General features: G+C 38.6%; 1 protein-coding gene across 8 annotated transcripts in view; it reads right to left on the bottom strand.

Moving 5' to 3' along the window:
• The window catches only part of ATF7IP (activating transcription factor 7 interacting protein), a 108,075-nt gene that overhangs the window by 49,180 nt on the left and 36,993 nt on the right, over positions 1-21,902 (bottom strand). For 7 of the 8 annotated variants that reach the window (XM_065676405.1, XM_065676451.1, XM_065676460.1 and 4 more), the window contains exon 2: positions 3,705-4,765. In XM_065676405.1, coding sequence (XP_065532477.1) covers positions 3,705-4,758 — 1,054 coding nt within the window. In that variant the 5' untranslated portion in view covers positions 4,759-4,765. Of the gene's footprint in view, positions 1-3,704; positions 4,766-7,977; positions 7,997-21,902 lie in introns of those variants that run through there. The other variant, XM_065676440.1, reaches the window with a different exon arrangement.

The raw sequence follows: 21,902 nt of genomic DNA, 5'->3' as shown, positions 1-21,902 counted from the left end.
GAATGAGAAAAAACATTTACGCAGTCCCAGAAAAATTCCTCCACTTTCTGAAAAATTGCGGGTAGAAGACCTCCAGAGCCATAGGGTTTCTGTGAGTGATAGCCCCGCCCCAAATTCCTCTTCCACAGAATACAAATGCAGGTAAACTTTTAGCAGTCACTGTTGCTAGCAAGGAGTTCCATAATTCTCCAGATGGAGAACCATCTTTTCCATGCTTTGATCCTGACTCTCACTTTTTCCCTTTCCTCCATTTGGTATGTGAGACTCTTGTAGAAGAAAAGACAGCAAATATCCATTTCCCCTACCACTTACCATATACAGATCTTTGCCACATCTCTCCCTCCATCTCTTCTCTCAGGCTGAAAGATCCTATTCTAAAATACAGTCCCATCTTTGCCTAGAAGTTCTCTCTCTGATATGGTATGAGTCAGAAAGTCAAGAAGCTGTAGGAGCAGATGAGCTGACTGTAGAATGGACAAAGAGGGGATAAACTTCAATCCTGCACACAAAAACCCCAAGCCCCACAGTGCAAGGAAATAGGGCCATCTAGAGGCTATATTCAAAATAGCAACACACGGAAATTTTCAAAATGGAGATAAGAAGCCTGTGCCTTCAGCAACAGAATGAAGGTTCCCTCTCTACCCACAAATCTGCAGTTACTGAATAGGTACAGAATTGAGCATCATGGCTCAGGGCTCATCATCTCAAGTACTGGTAAATGAATGCAGCACAAGAAACAAGAGGAATTACTAGTCCACACACAACTGCAAAATTAGGATTTTGTTCGGATTAGAGACATGGCAGGATAGTTGAAATGACTACAGCATTCCAGACAATGAACACAGTACCTTTAGGAAAGACAGGGCGGAAAGGGTGAGGAGCATTTGTGCTTTATGCAGAGGAGCACCCTGAGCTTTGCCAGGGGACAGGTGATGAGCCAGCTGAGTGCTTGTGGGCAAGGAGGAGGTAAAGCAACACAGGCAATGTTGTGCAAGTCACTCAACTTGATCAAGGAGAGGAAGTCAACAGAGTCATCTCACAATGCTGCAGGCCTGAGGACTGACTTGTGTGTACTTCAACTGGAAGTGCCGTGTGATTTGGCACAATCCAGGTGGTTTCTGGAGTGTACCGAAGATACTTGACACAGGCAACTGATGCGTCAAGATGCTCTGGATTTATTATTCACAAACAGGGAAGAATTCATCTTGAATGTGAAGGTCAAGCAGTCACCAAGGTTCACCTGCAGCAACCATGAGACTGTGAAATTAAAAATCCTGCAAGAAGTTAGCAGGACAAATATCATAACCGTTCTCCCTCTCACGGCAGCAGATTTTACCTACTGACCTAGTTCAGGACCTACCTGGTAGTTTCTCAAAGAGGGCTCCCCTGAAAAGCAAAAGGACCCAGAAGAGCTGGTTGCTTTTTAAGGACAGCTTTCTCAAGGCCAAGAGTACTGTTCATTTCGTTTTGCAGAATGTAGAGGCAGCATGGAAGAAAGCCAGCATGGGGGAAGAGGGACCTCCTGACAGTTCCAGTGTAAAAAAGAAATACACAGGAGGAGGAGCTAAGAGGACTACAGGGACATAGTCCAGTTGTGCAGTAATGGAAGAAAAGCTGAAGCTTAACTGGAATTGAAACGAGTGAGGAATGTGAAGGGCAAGTAGGGCTTCTGTAACTACAATGGCAGCAGAAGGAAAGCTAATGAAAATTGTGGGACCACTGCTCTTTGGAACAGGCAACCTAATGAGTGAGGACATGAAAAATGCTGTGATTCTCAACTTTTCTGACTCAGTTTTTCATTGGCAAGTTTCCGTTGGTTTCTGAGAGCAGAGGGAAAGACTGGCAGAGTTTGCAGACGCGAAGTGCTATCCACCATGAACGAGATATACCTAGGGCACACTTAAACCAGGTGGATACAGAGAAGTCCACAGGTACAGATTAGAGGTACCCAAGAGTGCTGAGGGAGGTAGGCCCTGCTGGTATTGTGAAGCCCCTCTCTTCCATCTTCATGGCAACCAAGGGAAGCTCCCAATGACTATAAAAAAGGAAACACCACAGCCATTTTCAAGACAGTCAAGACGGATGATTAGGAGGAACTAAGGCTGGTTGGCCTCAACTGACATCTTGGGGAAGTTTGGAACACCTCCTCATAGGAAGCCACTGCCAGGCACACAAAGGAGAGGAAGGTGACTGGGAACAGTCAGGTTGGGTTTAAGTAAGGACAAAGCACGTCTGACAGACATGGTAGCTTCTTACGACTGGCTCAAAGAATTGGCATCAGCGGTATATAGTCCAACTGGTGGCTTAGCACTAGAGGCAGTTCTAAGATCCATACTGGACTGATGCAATTTATTGTATTTACTAGGGGCAGGAGGACACACTTGGCAGGTTTGCAGACAAAAACTGGGGTGAGTGGTAAATACTCTGTGAGGCATAGCTGTTGTTCAGAGGCACAGCGGCAGGCTGGGAAATAGGGCTAACACAAAGTGCAGCAATTAGAAATGCCAAGTCCTGCATCTGGGATAGAATAATCCTGTGCAACAGGACAGACTGGGGGTTGACTGGCTAGAACAATACTCTGGAGAAAAGGCCTTAATTCCTGGTGGAAAACAATCTGAACATCATTCAGAAATGTTAATTAAGTTCAATAGCATTTCAGGGTGTAAGAAATGTGTCCAGCAGGACAAGGGAAGCGATTCTCTTGTTCACCACTTGAGAAACCCCCATCTTGAGCACTATGTCCAGTTATTAGAATACTAATACTAGAAAGGCACTGACAAAACCACAGCAGATCCAGTGAATGGTCACCAGAAAGGTCAAGGAAGTGAAGTACATGCTATATAAGGAGCAGATGACAGAACTGGCTTTGCTCAGCCTTAACAGGTGAAGACTGACTGGAGATTGTACTGCTGCCTTCCGTCACATAATAGGAATTCAGAGAAGATGGAGCCACTACTCTTTAAAGGTGCACAGCAATAGGACAGGAGACAACAGACTGTAAAGGACATTATTCAGTTTAACACCAAAAAAAGGATAGAAATCTTTTACTAACTACATGAAAAGACTGATGTACCATGTTCCTACACTTAATTATTTCAAATGTTAATGAGGTAGCATAGCCATCAAATAAGTTAGATAAAATTCCTTGTGAGTTAAATGAATAAAAGCTATATAGCAGAAAACTCATACATGACTGTGTTTCTAATGAAATCCTTCCAATGCTGTCTTGGGTGGAAAAAAAGAAATTTGAAACAAATGGCACTTGTGACATTCCTGGATTATCAGCATGTTTTCACTGTTACTATTTACTTACACATTAAAGAAAGTTCAGATCCTTTCTTACCCTCAACAACAGTGATGAACTTCCCAGCAATCTTTCTGTTCTGTATCTGGCAACTACTCAAATTTCCTCTTGTTTGACCCACCACCTCACCCCAGTTTGCAGAATATGAGAAAAAAAAAACAACCAAACACAACAAACCAAACAAACAAACAAAACAGATCTTGACAATGACAGTGGTTTTGTGTTATGTGCGTTACTTTTCTGGGCTTCAAATTTTATCCTTGAAACCTGTGAGACTGTCACACACAACTGGCAGGTAAGACTGCTTTTTTGATTGAGAAACATATCAGAAGTGTGTCATTCTAAGAAATGAACAAAATCCCAGACTTGAATTAAAACTACCAATTTAGAAAATTCTTACCTGGAAGACTTGACTTGTTCGGTAGTATCGCTTCAGCACATTCCTCTTTCTCATCACAGGGATCCTCTTCATCAGACAATACTAAGAAAGCCTCTTTTGGCAGACTTTCGTTGCTTTCCTGCTTGGACGGTGAACCTAAACAGGTGTCTATTTTCTCTTCTAAATCTGTGACTGTGTCATCCACCGGAAGCAGAGGACTTTTAGAAAAGCAGCCCAGTTCATCTTCAGCAGGGGCTAGTTTTTCCAAAATTGGAATAATTTCATCTGTTTCCATACAGTCAGTATTGTCCAAGATACTGTCACTTGGCTCATCTGCTGTTTTCTGAACAGTCGTTTCTGGAAGACATGTAGTGCCATCTTGTATGTCCTTTGCTTCCTGGTCAGCTTCCATACTGCTTGAGATGGCTTCTTCTCCAACAGCATCTTCAACAGTTACTTCTTCAGTGCTCTTTTCCTCACTAGATGAATTTGAAGTAATACTTAAGTCATGTGTTTCTACCTTCTTTTCCAAAGAGTCACTAATACCACAGATTGATTTACTTTCACCTTCCAATGGGATATCATTCTCTCTTTGGTCCAAACGATCTTTTGTATTATTTTTTTCATGGAATTCATCTTTATTGCTACCAAGAACTCCATTTTCAGCCTCACAAGCTAAAGCAGTGTCAGTATCTTTACCTTGCTCAGGAGTAACAGTCTCTGGAGACAGTGTTAGAGGTTTGGGTTGTATGTCACTGACTATGTTGCCTGCCCTACTTTCAGGGCTTTTGGCTTCACTAGTTTCATCAGAAGCTGTTCTTCCTTCTTCAGAATTAACACATAAGTCCACTAGGCCATTAACTTCCCTTTTGTCCTCCACAGAGTCTGTATTGCTTAAAGGGGAATTTAAATCAGAATCTCCATTCTCATGCTTTCCATTTAACAGTTTAACTTCAGTTGTCTTCAACAGCTCCTCTTTAACCTTATAGACAGCTTCGAGTTGCTGTCGATCACTTACTCTCATTGTTTTTCGTGCTTTAAAGACTTTTTTCTGACGCTCATCTGTGTTATCCATCTTGACCCTTAAAAAAATTCAGAAAGAACTGTGAAGGTAACAGATTATCACCATATCAGCGTAAGAGAGACTGCAGCATTTGGCATGTTTTAAAGAAAGCCAGTATCTACAGCAAACTGTATCTACGAAAACAAAGAAACACCTAACAACACACTTAAATTTTATTTGTCCTCAGAAGATGTGAATACAAGTTTCTACAACCATGCAGCTGCTTGCTCACTCTCACCCCTACACAGCTGCCCCCCACACCCCTACATGGCATAAGGAAGAGAGAACTGGGAAAGGTAAAACTTATGGGTTGAGATAAAAACAATTCAATAATTGAAATAAAAAGTAAAATATTTTATCAACAACAACAGCAATAGGAAAAAGAGAAATAAAACTCAAGTCAGACAAGCGATACAGTTGCTCACCCCTTGCTGACAGATGCCCAGCCTGTCCTGGAACAGCAATTGACCACAGTCAGCCCCTCCCAGCTAACTCTCCCCCAGTTTATATAATGGGTAAAATGTCCTGTGGTATGGAATACCCCTTTGGCTAGTTTGGGCCAGCTGTCCTGGCTGTGCTCCCTCCCGGCTTCTTGTGCCCCTCCTCAGTGGCAGAGCATGGGAAATTGCGAAGTCCTTGACTTAACAGTAAGCACTACTTAGCAACAACTAAAACACCAGTGTGTTATCAACTTTATTCTCAGACTAAAGCTAAAACACAGCACTGCACCAGCTAAGGAAAAAATTAACTCTATCCCAGCTGAAACCAGGACAGTATACTGCACACACATGCATATGTGAAGATTACTCAGATCACACTACAATATTACATAGTAATATTCTGACTACACATTTTAGACCAGCTGTCTATTACAACAGTATTACAGCAGAACCAGGTAATGAGGTTTCCTAGCTAAAAATAGATTGTGCTAATGTAAGAGCCAGCAGCCCCTCTTCTTGTAACAAAGTTAGAAAAATTCTTGGTCCACCAGTTTACATTAATTTCCTCTTTCTAAAACAGTGTAATTTCATGAGATTCAAATAAACTTAATAACTTGGGCAAAAGACAAGATTTTTCTATCAAGTAACTTTTAAGAAAACTTCAATATATTGAACGAATTTTTGAATGTGTTAAGATACTTTTTTTCTTCTCTATAGATAAAACATACCTTCATCCTCCGTATTTATACAATGGTTAACTGAACTTGGGTTTTTATAGCACTTTAATTCAAGGCCATTTGTGCTCATGAAAAAGAGGTTTTGTAGCTGTTTCCCAAAAAACTTCCTTTTTCAAAAAAATCTGGTAGTATTGCCCTCCATATAATTTTATTCATTCCATCCACCCATGCAAATATTAAGAAAAATAATAACATTAATATATAAAAAAATTAAGGAAAACAGTGTTCAAAAATTAACTTCATCAAATCAATAAATTGAGTTAAAAAATTTTGTTGAAATACAACAAAATCTCATTTGTTTCTATGAAATGAATTAACCAAACAAACCCATAGGCATTTTTAAATTCTACTCCCTACCATGTGGTCTTGTTTTAGATATGATAATATTGTTCAAAAGCAGAAAGCAGTTAAGAAACTTGGTATATCCTAAATGAAACTCATCAACCAAGATCTTGAATCAGCTAATGCTAATCAACTTCAGCTCTGCTAAAGCTACACCACCATCATGTTACTCCCCTCTAAGATATGTCTTTTCTCAAGTTTCTGAAAACTGTAAGAAGTTCACTTGAGTAAAGTCGTTAAAAGATACTACAGTGTAGAAAAAAGAAAGAAAATAAATTAGGAGTTTTATTTTTACCAGAAGCATTAGATAAACAAATGGTTCTACCACTGACACAGGAAAATTATTACACAAAGGACAAATTTTAAGTATTTACTACAGTTCTTTTTGCATCTTCCCCCAATCCATTTCTATTCACAAAGATGAGAAATTCATTAATAAACTGCATTTTGTCTTTTCCGGAGGGGTGTGTGTATGCATATACATATATACACAAACACACAAGACTATTGCCAACACTAGGTCAAATCAGCAATGCCTTTATGCAACCAACTCGCCAAATTCATAAAACAGCCATCCTGCAGCCTCGAAGTACTTAGACCCTCTTTGTAATCATACTTGCCTACACGTTTCATTTAGGCAGCCATAATACTGGCCTTTAGCCTTCTCTTCTTCAGCTGACAGCTGTTGAGCTCCACCAGCACCCCAATGCAGGTCATGTGCTTTAGGTTCCTATCACTTCCTAGTTTACTTTGGATAGTTTGTTCATAAAGGAAATTATTTAACATTCATGCACTGCCCACCCACAGTATTCTAGGGTACGACATGAATATATATTCTAAGGTACAGTGAGAATTTGATTATCAAGACCAACTCTAAACCATACAGATATGGCAGACTGTATTTTACAATTATAAGGCTTCTTATACTTAACACAGCCTGACAAAAATATGGGCAATATAGAAAGCAATGTAATAAAAAAAAAAAAAAATATTTTCCCCCCCCCCCTATTCCCATTTCCTATTAACGTGAGATTCCCTTCTACTTTATCTCAGTTCTCTTCTGCACAACGATCTAGAATCCTCGTACTTAAGTAACTGATGGTGCTTAAATGACTCTTTAATTCTCACCACAGGAACAGACGAACAAATCTTTACAAATGGTTGCATCAGCTCTATTTACAGAGCCTCCACCAGCCTCAACTAGATTTTCTGAACAAGATTGTCTTATCACTGACTTGCCACTAGTGGGAGCAAAATATAACACCTATAGAAACACTGATCTGAAACATCACTTTACTTGATTTTTTAAAATATTCTCATCACATAACCATTTCCAGTCAGGTGAAAGATGAAGTCCAGGTGAGCTCTTCACATCTCTTCAGAGTTCTCTTCATGCTAAATAGGGTATCTTCATATTTGTCCAGAAGAGAGTAAGTTTTACATAATAATTCTAGCCCTGAAGTTAGAAGCATATGAAAATCTCGTACATGCAGTTTTTGAAATCGTATCTCTTCCTTTTTCCCCAAGAACTCAGGCATGTTTCTTCACATTACTATGAAAGCATGTATCGGACTGTGATACAGTACTGATCATCATACTCATAACCCATGCATATAATCCCCTACAACCAATGTGCAATGCTGTTACTGACATATATATTGTACAGCCGGGGGGTGGGTGGGCAGGGGAAGAAAAAATTAGTCTTTGCTAACCTTGAAAAATTCCAAAAGCTCCTAAGAGATGAGCAGCTAGTGAGTCTTCTGTTAATGCAGTACAAGGATACAAGGCCTCTGTACCAAAATTAAGACAGACAAGTAGTTTGCTTTCCTGGACTACAATGCTTTCTTTTATAAGCATTACCCAGAATTTAAATGTTCTTCTATTACAACATTCTCAATCCTAATTTTCCTATGACCAAAAGTTACACTCACAGATTAATAAAATGTTCAGACAACTTAAAATAATTCATAAGTGCATCACCTGAGTAATCATAAAACATAACTTAAAAAAAATCATATTTTCTGCTCGTCTCCTTAATCATCCAAGCAGTCTTTCATTCATATTTTTAACATAAAATACAGTAAATACAGAGTAAAAGGAATGGCACTTTTTTAAAATTTGCTAAGAACAGTAGTCTTAAAAAAGCAAACATCAGAATACTTTTATAATGATGCATACTTTTTTCTTAAAAATATACTGAACGACAAAGCTTGAATTTCAATGTTTCAAAATTATATTTACTTAGTATGTTAGGATATTATGCAAAATGCAGTTAAAAAAAACAAGCTCTAATATGGTTTGACGGTTAACCTCTAGAGGAAAAAAAGGCCTCCTGTAAAAATCCACTGTTAGATGGTTATTTCAGTAACTTGTACATATTTTCAGCTCAATTCCACATCATCTGCAGCCAAAGAACATCCAATAAAAGCTCCAAAAAATACGAGCATAGATGAGATTGAAAGACGAATGCTAAACACTGGTTAACAGCTAGGCACGTATCACTGGAGAGCAGCCTTAAAGTGTTTCCAGCCATACCCACAAGGGAGCACACTGCAGCCAAGTAACAGATCTGTGAGAAGAAACAGCTAAACCCGTAACCAGTCCGGGCAGGTTTGGTCATACCGATGCAAGACAATCAGCAGGCATCTGACAAATACTGCCTCCCAGTCTTTCAAATGGGTAAGAAGGTTGCCCTTCAAAAAGCAACTACAGAGGTTACATGAATTCACTATTGCACAAATAAATAATTTAAAAATAGTAGTGTTTTAAATGAAGGAACATTGGTAGTCTCTCTTTACACTTTGCCACACAAAGTTTAGCTATGTTTGCTCTGCACTTCCCTCATCTGGTGCTTGGGTATTTTCAGTTTTTACCCAGTGTATGACTGAGTCACACAGAAGGAAACGAGTGGCTGAAGCAGCAAACCAATGGATGGGCATCTTTTTTTTCAAAGAAAAGGATATGTACAGAACAGCACAAAATACCTCCTGCATGTAGAGCTAAGTGTGTAGGGGTTAAATACTGTAAATAAGGTGGTAGATTCTGGGTTGCCTTTTTTGGTTTATTTTTTTATAAAACACAATTATCAATTTTGAACCACCACCACACATGAACATAGTATATAGTTGTTTAGATATCATTTATGAAAATTCCATTTCATTTTTAGCATGAAAGTCGTATATACTTCACCATGAGATACAAATACACCATTAGCCACTTCCCTCCATTTAATATTTGTAGATTTCATTCTTATAACCAGTTGTGTGCTGGATGGCAAATCCAAACTGCGCCACTGCATCCAGGAATATGCAAAGGACTCCTCCCTCAGCCAGCTAGAAAGCCTTCCCTCTATTTCCTGATTTTCTTTTTAAATTATTTTTAATTACTATTACTCTGTAGAGAGATTACAGCTGTAAAGCAACAAAGGAAGGTATTAGTTTAGCTGCTATGGATTAGCCTATAATCATGTGCTCATATGAGCAGCCCAGGAGCTGCTCAAAACATTAGCCAATCAGCAGGCAGCTGCCTGAATCCTGCCTGGTAACAGGCAGCAGCCAATTAGAAGGTCATGGAAACATGGAGGGGGGGCGGTGTCCGGGGAACTGCAATCTAAACAACGGTGCAGAATGGGGTTTGCATAATATCACCAGTTTAGAACAGCACTGGCAAAGGGTTCCTGGAATGCACGGAGTGCTAGCCAAAAGCGTCACAACCGTACAACATTTGCCAGAGCACAAGAACTACATGGGGGAAGTTAAAGCCTTTGATTATGAAAATCAGTGTTCCAACATGCAAGTGTAGTGTAGTCAAACCAAGGAAAGCAAGGCAGCAAATGGGCAAGAGTATTTTGGTCTAGATGGAGAGTCCCAGGAAATTAAAGTAGTGAACAGAACCTACCTTACATATAAAGCAGTCTTCTGTTGAAATAATGTGCCAGTTAATTTGTTTTTCTGCCACTAATGCAAGATACCACCAGCCTACTGAGAATCACATACAACTATGCCTTTATTTTAGAACGTATTAAGGAGATAAAGTCTTATAAGTGCAAACAGTATTTCTTCTAGCACATCACCACAGACGATTTGAGTTTCCCTTCCTTTCAGGCTAAAATGATGTTAGTGTTGGCTGAACAAAGAATGTGCCATTTTCAAAGAAAAAATTAATGTCACCATGAGAGCACTGCACAGCGGGGGAACAGGCTCCAGCTCCGTACCCAACTGGCGGGAAGGAGAAGTACACAGCAGCAAATCAGACAACAGTTCCTTAAATTCTACCCAGCAACAAATCCCCAGGAGACCATTGGCTAGAAGGCAGTCAAGGGCATGAACACGAACACAGGCCGTAGATCACAGGCAAGCGGGGTTTGGGTTAAAACTAAAGATTTTCCAAAGAGCTGGCAAATTATATAAGAAAACGGTAAGGGGTTTCAGTCTGAGGCCTGAAGCTGCACAAAAGCACTAACCCGCTAGTGCAGTGCACAGGCGGTGCACAGCCACAGTATGGATTTAGTGTTCCACCTCCAGAAGCATTTTTAGGCAATTTTGACTACTGAATTTCTGTGATGTTCAAAGAATCTGCTGATATCCAACATGGGTTCAAGTATGGCAGCTTGTATGCTCTCTTTAAACACCATGCAGTGCCCATACTCTTCTGGTGACCCCAAGAGAAGCACCAAAATCAGTGCTTTTCCATGAGTGCAGTACGACTTCTGCCATGAAAATAGAGGCCATTCTCCTACACCTTTGCAAGCTGTCTTATGAACAACCATTTTGATAAAACATTAAGTCCACATGTGGACCTACACCTACAAAAAACACCCAAATGTATTGTTACAGGCTTGGTAAACCTTTAGAAAATTCAGAGTACAGTTTCAAATAGTTTGCATGGTCTTGTGTACTGTACTTGATCGACAACTTCACGTGCAAACTTGAACTATGCTCTCATCTTTCACTTTGGCATCACAGCAAATTAAACAGTTGTCCTTTGTCTTCTCTAGAATCAGAGGAATATAATGCCTTTGATTTCAGCTCACGAACCTGTTTCTCATACTAAATTGGCAACTTTAAGAGTTCTCTTCTTAGGAGGCTGCCATGCCTTGTGGGATAAATTGATTCCTTGTGGGGAAAAAGAGACCTCCTCAGGCCCATTTACCCAACTAAGATCTTTCTGCTGCTGATGGTTTTGCAGAGTTGTCCTTAGATGGTTTATCAGTTTATGCCTGGTAACTACTACATATAAAGTAGATACTTTTGAAGATGGGAGACCAGAAAACAAGCAAAAGACAACTATTAAAATACATACTCGTTAGCCCTACACAAACAACTAAAGAGCCTTACAAACATCCCCTGCACTAATGACCTGAAGCTTCAGCTGATTCTCCAAGAATAAGTTTTGCCTTTTTCTGTAAACTAAATTTTAACAGCTACTTAGGTCATTAAAGCAGTGAAACTGCTTGAGTAGAACTCAGCCAGAACAATAGTGGTAGATGCTGTTTCCTTACTTCCCACAAGTAGATTTCAACTTTTATCAACAACTCAAAATATAAGCTTTCAATTCAGCAGCGAGAGCTCCAAACACTAAACAAGTACTGCTGTTTGAAATATCTGTAAAAAGCTGAATTTTGCTCTTAAAAGTTGAATTTTTTTTTTTTAACAAGTTAAAGCACTAAGCATGTCTGTTTCTGATATATAGAAAAAAAAAAATCACTGAAATTTTATGTAAAGCTGAATTTGTGCATTTTAAGATACATTTGTGGAATATTTTTATTATACATGGTTTAAACGCTATACTGCATTTCCACCTTTGGCACAAATTAACAGTTACCATTATCCTTAAATATGAGGCGGTGCTAATAATTTCACAGAAGTGGACACTAACTGCCACAACATCTACAATTAAAAACTTCTCCAACTTCTAATATTCCAAACTCAAAACCTGAATAACCCGAAAGAACTGTTCATGTACGTGCAGACCCAAAAATATGAAACTCGGGGGGGGGGGGGGGGGGGGAATCCTTAAAACAGGCGAGATATTCTGTTCATGCTTAGGCTTTTCCATGCATTAGAAAATACAGTAATTTTTCCTTTTACAGATAAAATTTCGAGTGAAAATTCAACAGGCTACATCTGTAAGAAATTGTCACTCATGTAAAGATATCTTTACAACTCTGTTAGATAAAATGCAGAATATCACTCATATATTTACCCTTAATATTCTGTAAAGTATTTTCTAAACTAATTCACATATATTACAAATGCAACTAACTGTAGTGATGTAACTTCAGCCTTCAGGCACTTACAGCTAGGCAGCAAGAGACTTTGGAGGTGGCTTCTCAAATACCAGAAGAAACAAAAGTAAAAAGAAAACTTGCAACAAACAATGTGATGCTGGAATAAAAAGTTATGAAGTGTTTGTCATGCACACAAATGCCTTTTAGAAGGCTGCTGGTGTTTTCTTGTTGTTGTGTTTTTTTTTCTCCAAAGATTACATTTCCTCAGTAATAAAAAAGCAACAATTTTAAATGGAACTAAAATAGCAGTTGATTAGTTGGCTGTGGGAACCTGCTGTTATAAAGTACTGTATTTCCTCTGAGAAAATAACCTTTCTCAGGAGCAGCAATGTCCCTGCTGCCTTGCTTGCTTGCTCCTTGCAGATTTCAGTACCTTCCACACACAGAATTCTGTCACTGCTGCACTCCCACCACACGCAGCACCTTGGGCTGAAGGAGGCAGGTCTTCAATATGTGAAGGAACCAGCTATTTCGTAATTTCATCTAACCAAAGCCTGGTAGTTACTTTAAGTATCTTTAGATTCTGGGGACATGAAGCCTGTTTTCCACATGAAGCGATGAATTTTCTTTCTGTGAGTGCCGGGACGTGAAGGAGAGAACCCTCACCGCCATCTTGCCCCCTCACCAGAGCCTGGGCCTGCAGAGCCGACCCTCAGGGCACGGCGGGAAATTAGGCGCTGGGGATTGGCTGCGGGAGATCCCCTTTCCACAAATCAATACGCAGCCGCGGGGCGGAGCAAACCCGCCCGGCAACTGCCTAACAATAGAGCGGGCGCTCTCGCGTCACCGAGGCGGGCCGCGATGGAGCTCCTCCCACGATGACGCAAGCACCAATGAGGCACGGCACTCGGGTCGTCCGCCTCCCGCGGCAGGCGAGAAGGGCGGGGGAAGAGCCGCTCCGAAACGGAGGAATGAAGGGCCAGCCAGTCGTCAAGCTCTGTGCCAACAGCAGAAGTGTCACGTGGGCGTGTGGCACGCTAAGTAAGGTTTTTGTATGATTTGCTGTTGTTTTTTTCTTTAATGGAAAAAAAAAATTTCTTAATTCTCTTTTCAGAACAGAGTATGATAATCTGCACATCTTTCTTGCCTTTATTTCTAAGCAAGCAGGAACAGAAACTGTTTAATATCCCATTTAGTTTGGTGATACGAAAACAGTCATCCACAACGTCTGCAAAAGATGTCATCGAATCCTCATTAAATGGACTCTATACCTGAAGTTACAGGCTTGCTCTTACCCATTACTAAGTCACACCTCACTAGAGACGCACCCATACAATTTGTGAAGTCAAACTAAAACCAGTATGGTATTTGGAAAGGTGAACAAGATGAACCAAGAAAAGAAACTCTGTGCATAAGTAAAGCATCTTTAGAGTAAAAATTAACTTACAAAATGGAATAGGTAAATCACACAATTTAAAAATTATTATGTAAATACATGTTCTATTACAAATAACTTAAGCAGTGATCTGCATGTACAGGATTTACCATTTTCAACCTACAAAACTGAATGTCACCTATGCAACTTTGATTTGCAGTACTTACTGAACTGATGGCATAAACTATTCAGACTGTAGCAGAAGCAAGAGATTTCCACACCTTTCTATCCAAATCTGCCCCCTGGTTTCTGTTTCAAGGAACTGGTTAAAGGCAGGTAAAGTAAAGCCAGTTTAATGAGATGGATGAGAACAGCGCCCAGTGCATATGGAACACCTACAGTTGCCTAATTCAGAGCTTCAGCAACCTGAAAAGAACCCTCTGAAACATAAGGTATAAATAAACACCTCTGGTACGTGACAATTTTTTGTTGCAATTAAATAAGGAGAGAAGGAAGAAAAGGGTGGCCATGGACAACAACTGATAGTTTTTGAATGACACAAAACAATCACAAAAACTAACCAGAAATCCCAATAGGAAGGTTAAAGTGAAATAAAACAAAAATCTGAATGTAAGAAATCTTCAAACTGACATCAGAAAAAACCAAGCAAGCAAACCCAAAACCCACAAAAAGTTTATTGTAAAAGCTACAATGTACTGAACCTTCTAGTATAACTAACAGTTACAAACCGCTTCTTTAGGAAAGGCAGCTTACTCCACAGTCATTAGTTAGCTACCTGTAATAAATTTTATTAGCAACTGTGCCCCCCTGCTTACAAGTTATTAATTAATCAGAGACTAAGTATTTTCCAAAAGAAACTAGTATTGGGGAAAGGATGTGAACTGAAAAACAAATGTAACAACCTAACATTCTATCAATTACAAGATACAAGAGAAAAAAATGAGTTTCCAGTGCGGGTAACCCACTGTATTAATATGCTAAGACCCCTAGATAATGCAGGTAATGCATGTTTTTACAATGATAAGCAGTCCCCTTCTAATAAATTTCTATGGCAGTCACTTTCTTACCACGCCAAGCAAAGAATTAAGTAAGATTTATTTACCCTAACAAAAGTGTACAGCGGCAGATTAAATACTCTTGGGTCAACGGGCAGACAATTATTTTTCTTGATTTGCTGCTAAGCAAAGATTTGTCACATGTTACAAACTCATAAAGGCTTAAGTATTACTGAAACTGCACTTTAAGCATTTCATAATCAAACATGTAAGCAACTATACAGCATAGATGGTTCTTCTACTTAAGCATGCTTAGAACAGGCTGCAGACACAGACTGCCAGATATAAATCAATTCTTTGCTAAACTGATCAATGAACTGGAAGCAGACAGTGGGCAAACACAAGATGGTTTCTTTATGTAGTTCCATCATGGAAATAAATGTTAAGAACAGAACTAAGTTTTGAAAGAGGTTCTGATGACAAAAAATAAAATAGTACTTAGATAGTATCGACTCTTGCTGTATTCTTCCTTTCTAGAACCTTCATGTATCCCCCCTTTTCTCATTATACTTGCTGCATAGTCACTGGATTTACAATCTTGCTATAGTCCATTTGCACAAGTTGTTTTGAGACCAGACGCAACATCTTAGATTCACCTGTTACCGTATAAAATACTCTTTTCTCACTAGTATCTTCTTGCTACACTTTTAAAATTCAATGCAAGTAGGAATAAATTTTGAAATAATGCCACACTAATTCTAAGCGGCACAGTTGTATTTATCTGTATTAGCAACAAAGCCCAATACACTCCAGTAATTTCTGAGGTGCTGATCTCCACGTAATGCTAACATGCCCGTGGTCAACTCATATTATATATAAAAAAAATTTTAAAAATATTAAAAGTTTATTCCTCCTATCAATGTTTTTGAATGGACATTAATAACAGAATTGTACCCACTCCACATAAAGCATGCTGATATTGGATTACACAGGACATAGTCATGTTTGCATATGAAGGATGAAATAAAGTGTGAACATGATACAAGCACTGATGAAATTGCATGTGAATTCAGATAAACCTTTTCATTTAACCCAGCAAATACCAAACAACCAAGCAAGTAAACAAAGTCTCAGCCAGATCAGCTGGCTGATGTTATTAATTGTGCAGCTGCTTTTAACACTTAAGTCAGTAGAAGACAGAGGACAGAAGACAGAACAAGAAAGAAAACAGCTTCAGACTAGTGTATTGCATAGCAGCCTTTCAATACCAGCTTGCACTACCTGTACAACTACAGCACTGAGTTAGATCAGGGAAGCTTACCCTCCAGATACATATTTAGTAGGATCACTGCTTTGTTGAATTCAGCTCCTTGAACTGGCTGACAAAACAATTAGAGGAACATCAGGGCTCCAGCACCAGAATACGCAATACAAGAACCCTGGGTTTTTTGGGGGTAAATGTATGAGTCAATGACTTGCTGTAATGTACAGGCAGACCTTTCAGAGGTTGACAAAGCACTACAGGTATCCCATAAAGTCATCATCATCTGGTTATTCAGGCTTTTTTAGGGACAGGGCAAGTAGGCTGTTCCCACAAATATATTTGTTATCTTCAAGTGTATGTCTTCCTAATTATTTTTAAATGCTTGTAACTATCACTCTGACACAAAACTAGGTGCAAGAGTATTAATTACATGGTATATATATAGTTATTTCTTGAAAGCTTCAAAAATACTGTAAAGTAGCAGAATAAGCATCTTACTTAACTGTTGGGTTTGGACTGTACTAAATTATACAGTGGTGGAAGGACCGTGAGGCACAGCGTTTTTTGGACAGAGTATTAACAAGAAAAGGAGACAAAATTTGCCTCTGCTCTATAGATAGTACCAAGCTCCTAATGCAATCTTTCATTTACATATTTCCAGACTTATGTACTCAATTACAGATAAAATATGTCAATTGCACTCAGTATTATGAATTCAATAACATGAGTATTAGTACAGAAAATATGAAAAGCCATAGTATCCCATCCTTTGAAAACATTTCAGCAAATATTCTGCAGTATATGCTAACATTTTGTTCTCTATTAAGAAAAAAAAAATATTTGTGGGAGTTCATATATATATATATATATATATATATAGAATCACAGACTGGTTTGGATTGGAAGTGACCCTTAAGTTCATCCAGTTCCAAGCCCTCTACCATAAGCAGGGATACCTTCCACTACACCAGGTTGCTCATACTAAGCTTTTTGCCAACTAACCTGATGGTAATCAAGTATGTTTTGTAGTAACATTACTTTGTTAGTTTAAACTGGATGACAAACTCAATTCCATAACATTCTCAAGTTTTCCTGGTCATATGAAGCCAGGGTTACATGCATTTGAGCTGTAAAACTTTTCTGCAGAAATTCTGTACTCACTCATCTATTTGGAGTGTCCATTAACTTAGTGACTTGGTATCTATTTTAAACATACCAGGAAAATTAATTCAGGAAGAGTCTATTTATAACCCACAGCTAGTTTGGATGGGTCTACTTAATATTCAGGTATCCCAATCAAACAAAAAGTGTCATCATCACAAAGATGAGTACGGCATCAACTAAGAAGTTCAGACTGCTGAGAAAAATCCATGTCTAACATGCCAGTGTATCCTTAAGGGAATTTATCTATTGAAGCTTGAAATGGCTTAGCCTAAAACTAATTATATCTTACATAAACATGATAATTCATGTGCCTGCATATGATAATCAAAGAGAATAGTCATTTGTGACAAGGACCAACAGGGGGAAGTAACTCCTTAAGGGGTCACAGATTATCCCAAAAGAAAATTTCTGATCTTTAGGAGAGGTTGACAGCATTAAAGCATTTACTCCCAAACTATTTTGCTGCAAAGACAGAAGAAAACCAGACTGATGTCCCTGGCCCTATTCTTTCCTGAGGGAAAACAAACAGACTAAAAAACAACTTGAGAAACCATATTAGGAAAAAACCTGACAGAATAACCCTCCCCCAACATTAGTTCTGCTTGGCATATACAAGCAATTGGAGTTTTTACTCATCTAAACCTCTTCACTAAGTACTAAAAGCAATTTACAAGTAATCATGTGTGGTTTTTAGCTACATAGTACAGTATGACTTCACAGTAAAAACAAACACTAGAAGTGCCTTCCTGCAAGGCTTATCAGTATTTAGTATCTAGGGATTAAAATTACTTCTAGAGTTTATTAGTTCCAAGATAATTTGAAAATGCACAGAACAAAGAAGCTAACCTAAGCAAGCTATAATATAGCTGTACTAAGTTGCCAAAAGTCACCTATAAATACAGTAATTAAAATTTGATGCAGCTTTCCTGCCTCAGGAAAACTAGTATCCAATGCCCAATCTGAACATGTGGGGACACATGCCTTAAACAATAAAACATAAAAGTAGGTAAGTTTTGAGCACAGCATTCCAAGGATACCTACTGGGAAGCAGTTTGGATTAGATGACTTTCTCCTTTTGCTGATTGCCTGCAATCACACCTGTCTTCAACCCAGATATCAAATACTCATCTTGAACAAGGCATGCAGGAATTCTGTCATATTTATAATACTGAAATAATTTTCAGTAAGCATTCTATGTATGATCACTGACAGTGCAAGGAATACCAAGCTTAACAGGATCTTACAAATTCTTCAAGTTGCATGATATACTTCAGATACAAACAGATAAAGACGGTGGGTGTAATATCTAAGGGCAAAGTAGAAGTAATGAAAAGAGAGGATATGTGTCAATTTGTTTTTATTCAGGAACACCTACATAACAATGGAGACAAACAGCATGTCAAATAAACATGATGCATGTCTTTGTTTTATGGGTAAGGTACACTGCAAGGCTTGAAGATCACATTCTAGAAGGGGGTGGTAATTTTCATAAGTCCAGACACTGAGAGACTAAGACTTCAAAGTCCCTGACAAAAACATAGCACTTTTTTGGTGGTGGGGTTTTGGCGGTTTTTTGGTTTTTTTTTTTTTTTTTGTGTTGCTTTTCACTTCAAAGAATTCAAGTGAAAATATGAGGATAAACTTGAAGTGCAACACAATGCAATGCATTTTGGATTCATTTCCTTACACCTACAAAAACTCTTAAAAGGAGCACTTAAAATTTCCACAAGTTCTGACTGCTTTCACAGGTTTTGGTTCACATCCCATTTACTCATCTTTGTCTTCGCCTGCAAAATTTCATTTCAGAAAAATATCAAAGAGTTCACACATTACACACTTCAAAATATGTTTGCACTCGGAAATCTTTAAGTGAAGGTGAGAAGAAATGAAGCTGTTGCCAGTGGGGTTTGTAGAAGTTCTCTAAGAATACACACAACAGTTACATAAATGTACAGCAGGGAGCATTACAAAGGTCACAGAGGATCTTAGGGCTAATGCAAAAGAAAAAATCCAACAAAACATTAAATGAAATTTATCGTCAGATATAATGAAATATTTTTTCCTCCCTGTTTTGCCAATATAGGCTGTGGTACAACTAATCCAGTATAATCCTGTCTCAAATTCTGAAGACAAGTCAAGGAACAGAAATAGAAGAGCTTATCGCTAATATAATAAAAAATAACATACCAAAATAATTGCTAGAAAGTGTTGTTTACCACTGAGAAAACATCAATTTGCAAAGTCAGTTTTATTGCCAGGTTGTTGTTTCCCACCCCTGACAATGGTAATTTGAAGATTTACCAAAATGAGGAAGAGATAATAATTGAATTTCATGACCTTCTTTAGACACCGTTCTTCAGACAGACTCACTGTTCATCTGTGGCCACCAGAGACCACCACAGTTGCTAAGCAACATCTCGTAGTTTCATCTCATTTTGACATTTGACGTTTGGGAATATTCACTGGAATCTAATGCTCTTTTAATAATGCTATCTCACTCCTTTTCCAAAGACCTAAAATGCACTGATTGCACGACATCAGATACCAAATGAAAAAGCGAGCTATTCTCAACTATTTTATGAAATGAGATCAAGTAGATTTTTCAGAGACCAGCAAGTGCTTTTTCTTTACATATAGGAAAGTGCCCATACAATTCTGGTTTGACAATCCTCTCCCATAAAGACTTTTTCTCCCAACTATGCATATTAAGGCGTAAAAAAAAAAAAAAAAAAATCTATCCTATCATACCACATCAACAAAACAGACACTGAGAATGAACTGATAAGTTTGTGTACAGAAAATGCATAACCAATTTTACATCTATTATGACCTTTCTTTTTCCTGGGATTCTGTATTGTGAGGCATACATGAACTGTAGTCTTCAAGGAAAGAGATGTTTAAGAGACAATTCTAGATAACCCTCTGAAAATACCAGTCTGAGAACACTACACATTGCTTCAAAAACCAGACTCTCTGAAAAAATCAGGCTCTCTGAAAGAACAAGGACTTAGTTCTTGCCCTTCTATGAGTATATAAAACCCACTGCTGTTACACTCTCAGCTCCTGAACTCTCTCATGGGAAGGTAGTGTCGCCTAGCAGACCAATTCCATGGCCTTATTTCACAATATATTCTTAAGCATCTCCAGGGAAAAAGAAATTCCATGATTCTAAAAGATGATACAGCTAGATTGCCCATCTCCAGCTGGAAGTGTAATTCCCAAATGCCTAGACAAGGGTAAAGGATGGATGATGTGTTGCATGCACTATTTTTTTCTTCACCCATCTGACGAGAGGTTTAGACGGGACGTTTGCAACTGTTCTAACACTGTCTCTGGTCAAGATACAATCCACTCTAAAAATTTTTTGGATGATGGTACTTTTTCAGAGGACTTCTGAAGTCTGGCATGTAGCTTCATCAAGCTGCACAAGTGCAACAAATCTTAAATATACGTTTGGCAATCTTTCTGATAGTCATTTTTTCTTGCAAATTCATATTGACACAACTCCCTTTGAAGACTAGATTTCTGTGATCAGTAAACCATAAAGATCATAGAAATAATTTAAAGAAATCTGGTCAGTTAAAAGGGTAATACCACTTGGATTAACCTTTCAATCACCGGTCTCTATGAACAAGATAAACACAAGCTACTTAGCAGCCAGAATATCTTCTGTGTTGCAGGGTGACCAAACAGCAACTGTAGCAAAACCCTAACACTAGGAATTTGAAATAACTTTCTGTGAATTACAGCTTCTTGTTAATATTACAAAGGAATATGGACTTTTGAACGTAAGAAAATGAAATCATAATATGTAGTGTGAAGGTATTTCTTCTGCATGACAAGAAAGAGCCCATTTTTGTGTTTTCTCAGTGTCTTAGAGAAAGGTTCTTGAAGAAGAAAGTAGAAAAAAGTTATTTGTAAAATGTCCACTTGACAGTCTTGTTGAACACAGCAGATCGCAGGTCTTCTCAGGCCAGGTTTCAGAGGACAGGAATACAAAATAAAAAAGAAGACAGAGATGTAGGACTCGATAAATGAAGACCTTTGCCTTTTAGAAGAAGCTACAGACCTCTACTGAGATCAACTTCCACTTCCAGAAGTATTTCTTATGTCTTAAGAGGCTCTTCACTAATGACCTTGATGAGGCTTGAGATTACGCAGGATGCACAAGGCATTCCTGGCTTTAAACTTCACATATAGGATGATTTTTTTCTTTTTTCTTTTTAAAAACAGCTATGATGAGGCCCAGTTTGCGGACACTCAACATCATCAACTGTGCATGTGTCCTGGTTTCATACAGGGTAAATGTTAACCATGACAGCATGGTAGCTGACAGTGAACTTGTAGATAGAAGTCAGCCAGGAACATTTTTGGTGCCAACTGGTAAAATCGTAGATAATAGCCTAGTGAACCAGAGAAATATAGATATGATCGTCTTATGACCCATGCCTCTTCCTGCTCAGAAAGAGTGGGTCTAGAGCCACCTCCAACGCCAGTGTTGCATTCTTAAGTGGAAAGGATGGAAGTAAAATCAAAACATACTTCTTCCAGTAATGAGGTGATTGTTATGCTTACTACTGCAAATCTTT

This window comes from Lathamus discolor, chromosome 1 (assembly GCF_037157495.1).
Source record: "Lathamus discolor isolate bLatDis1 chromosome 1, bLatDis1.hap1, whole genome shotgun sequence".
In the NCBI taxonomy this organism is placed as follows: domain Eukaryota; kingdom Metazoa; phylum Chordata; class Aves; order Psittaciformes; family Psittacidae; genus Lathamus; species Lathamus discolor.
This window is presented reverse-complemented; position numbering and strand designations above follow the sequence as displayed.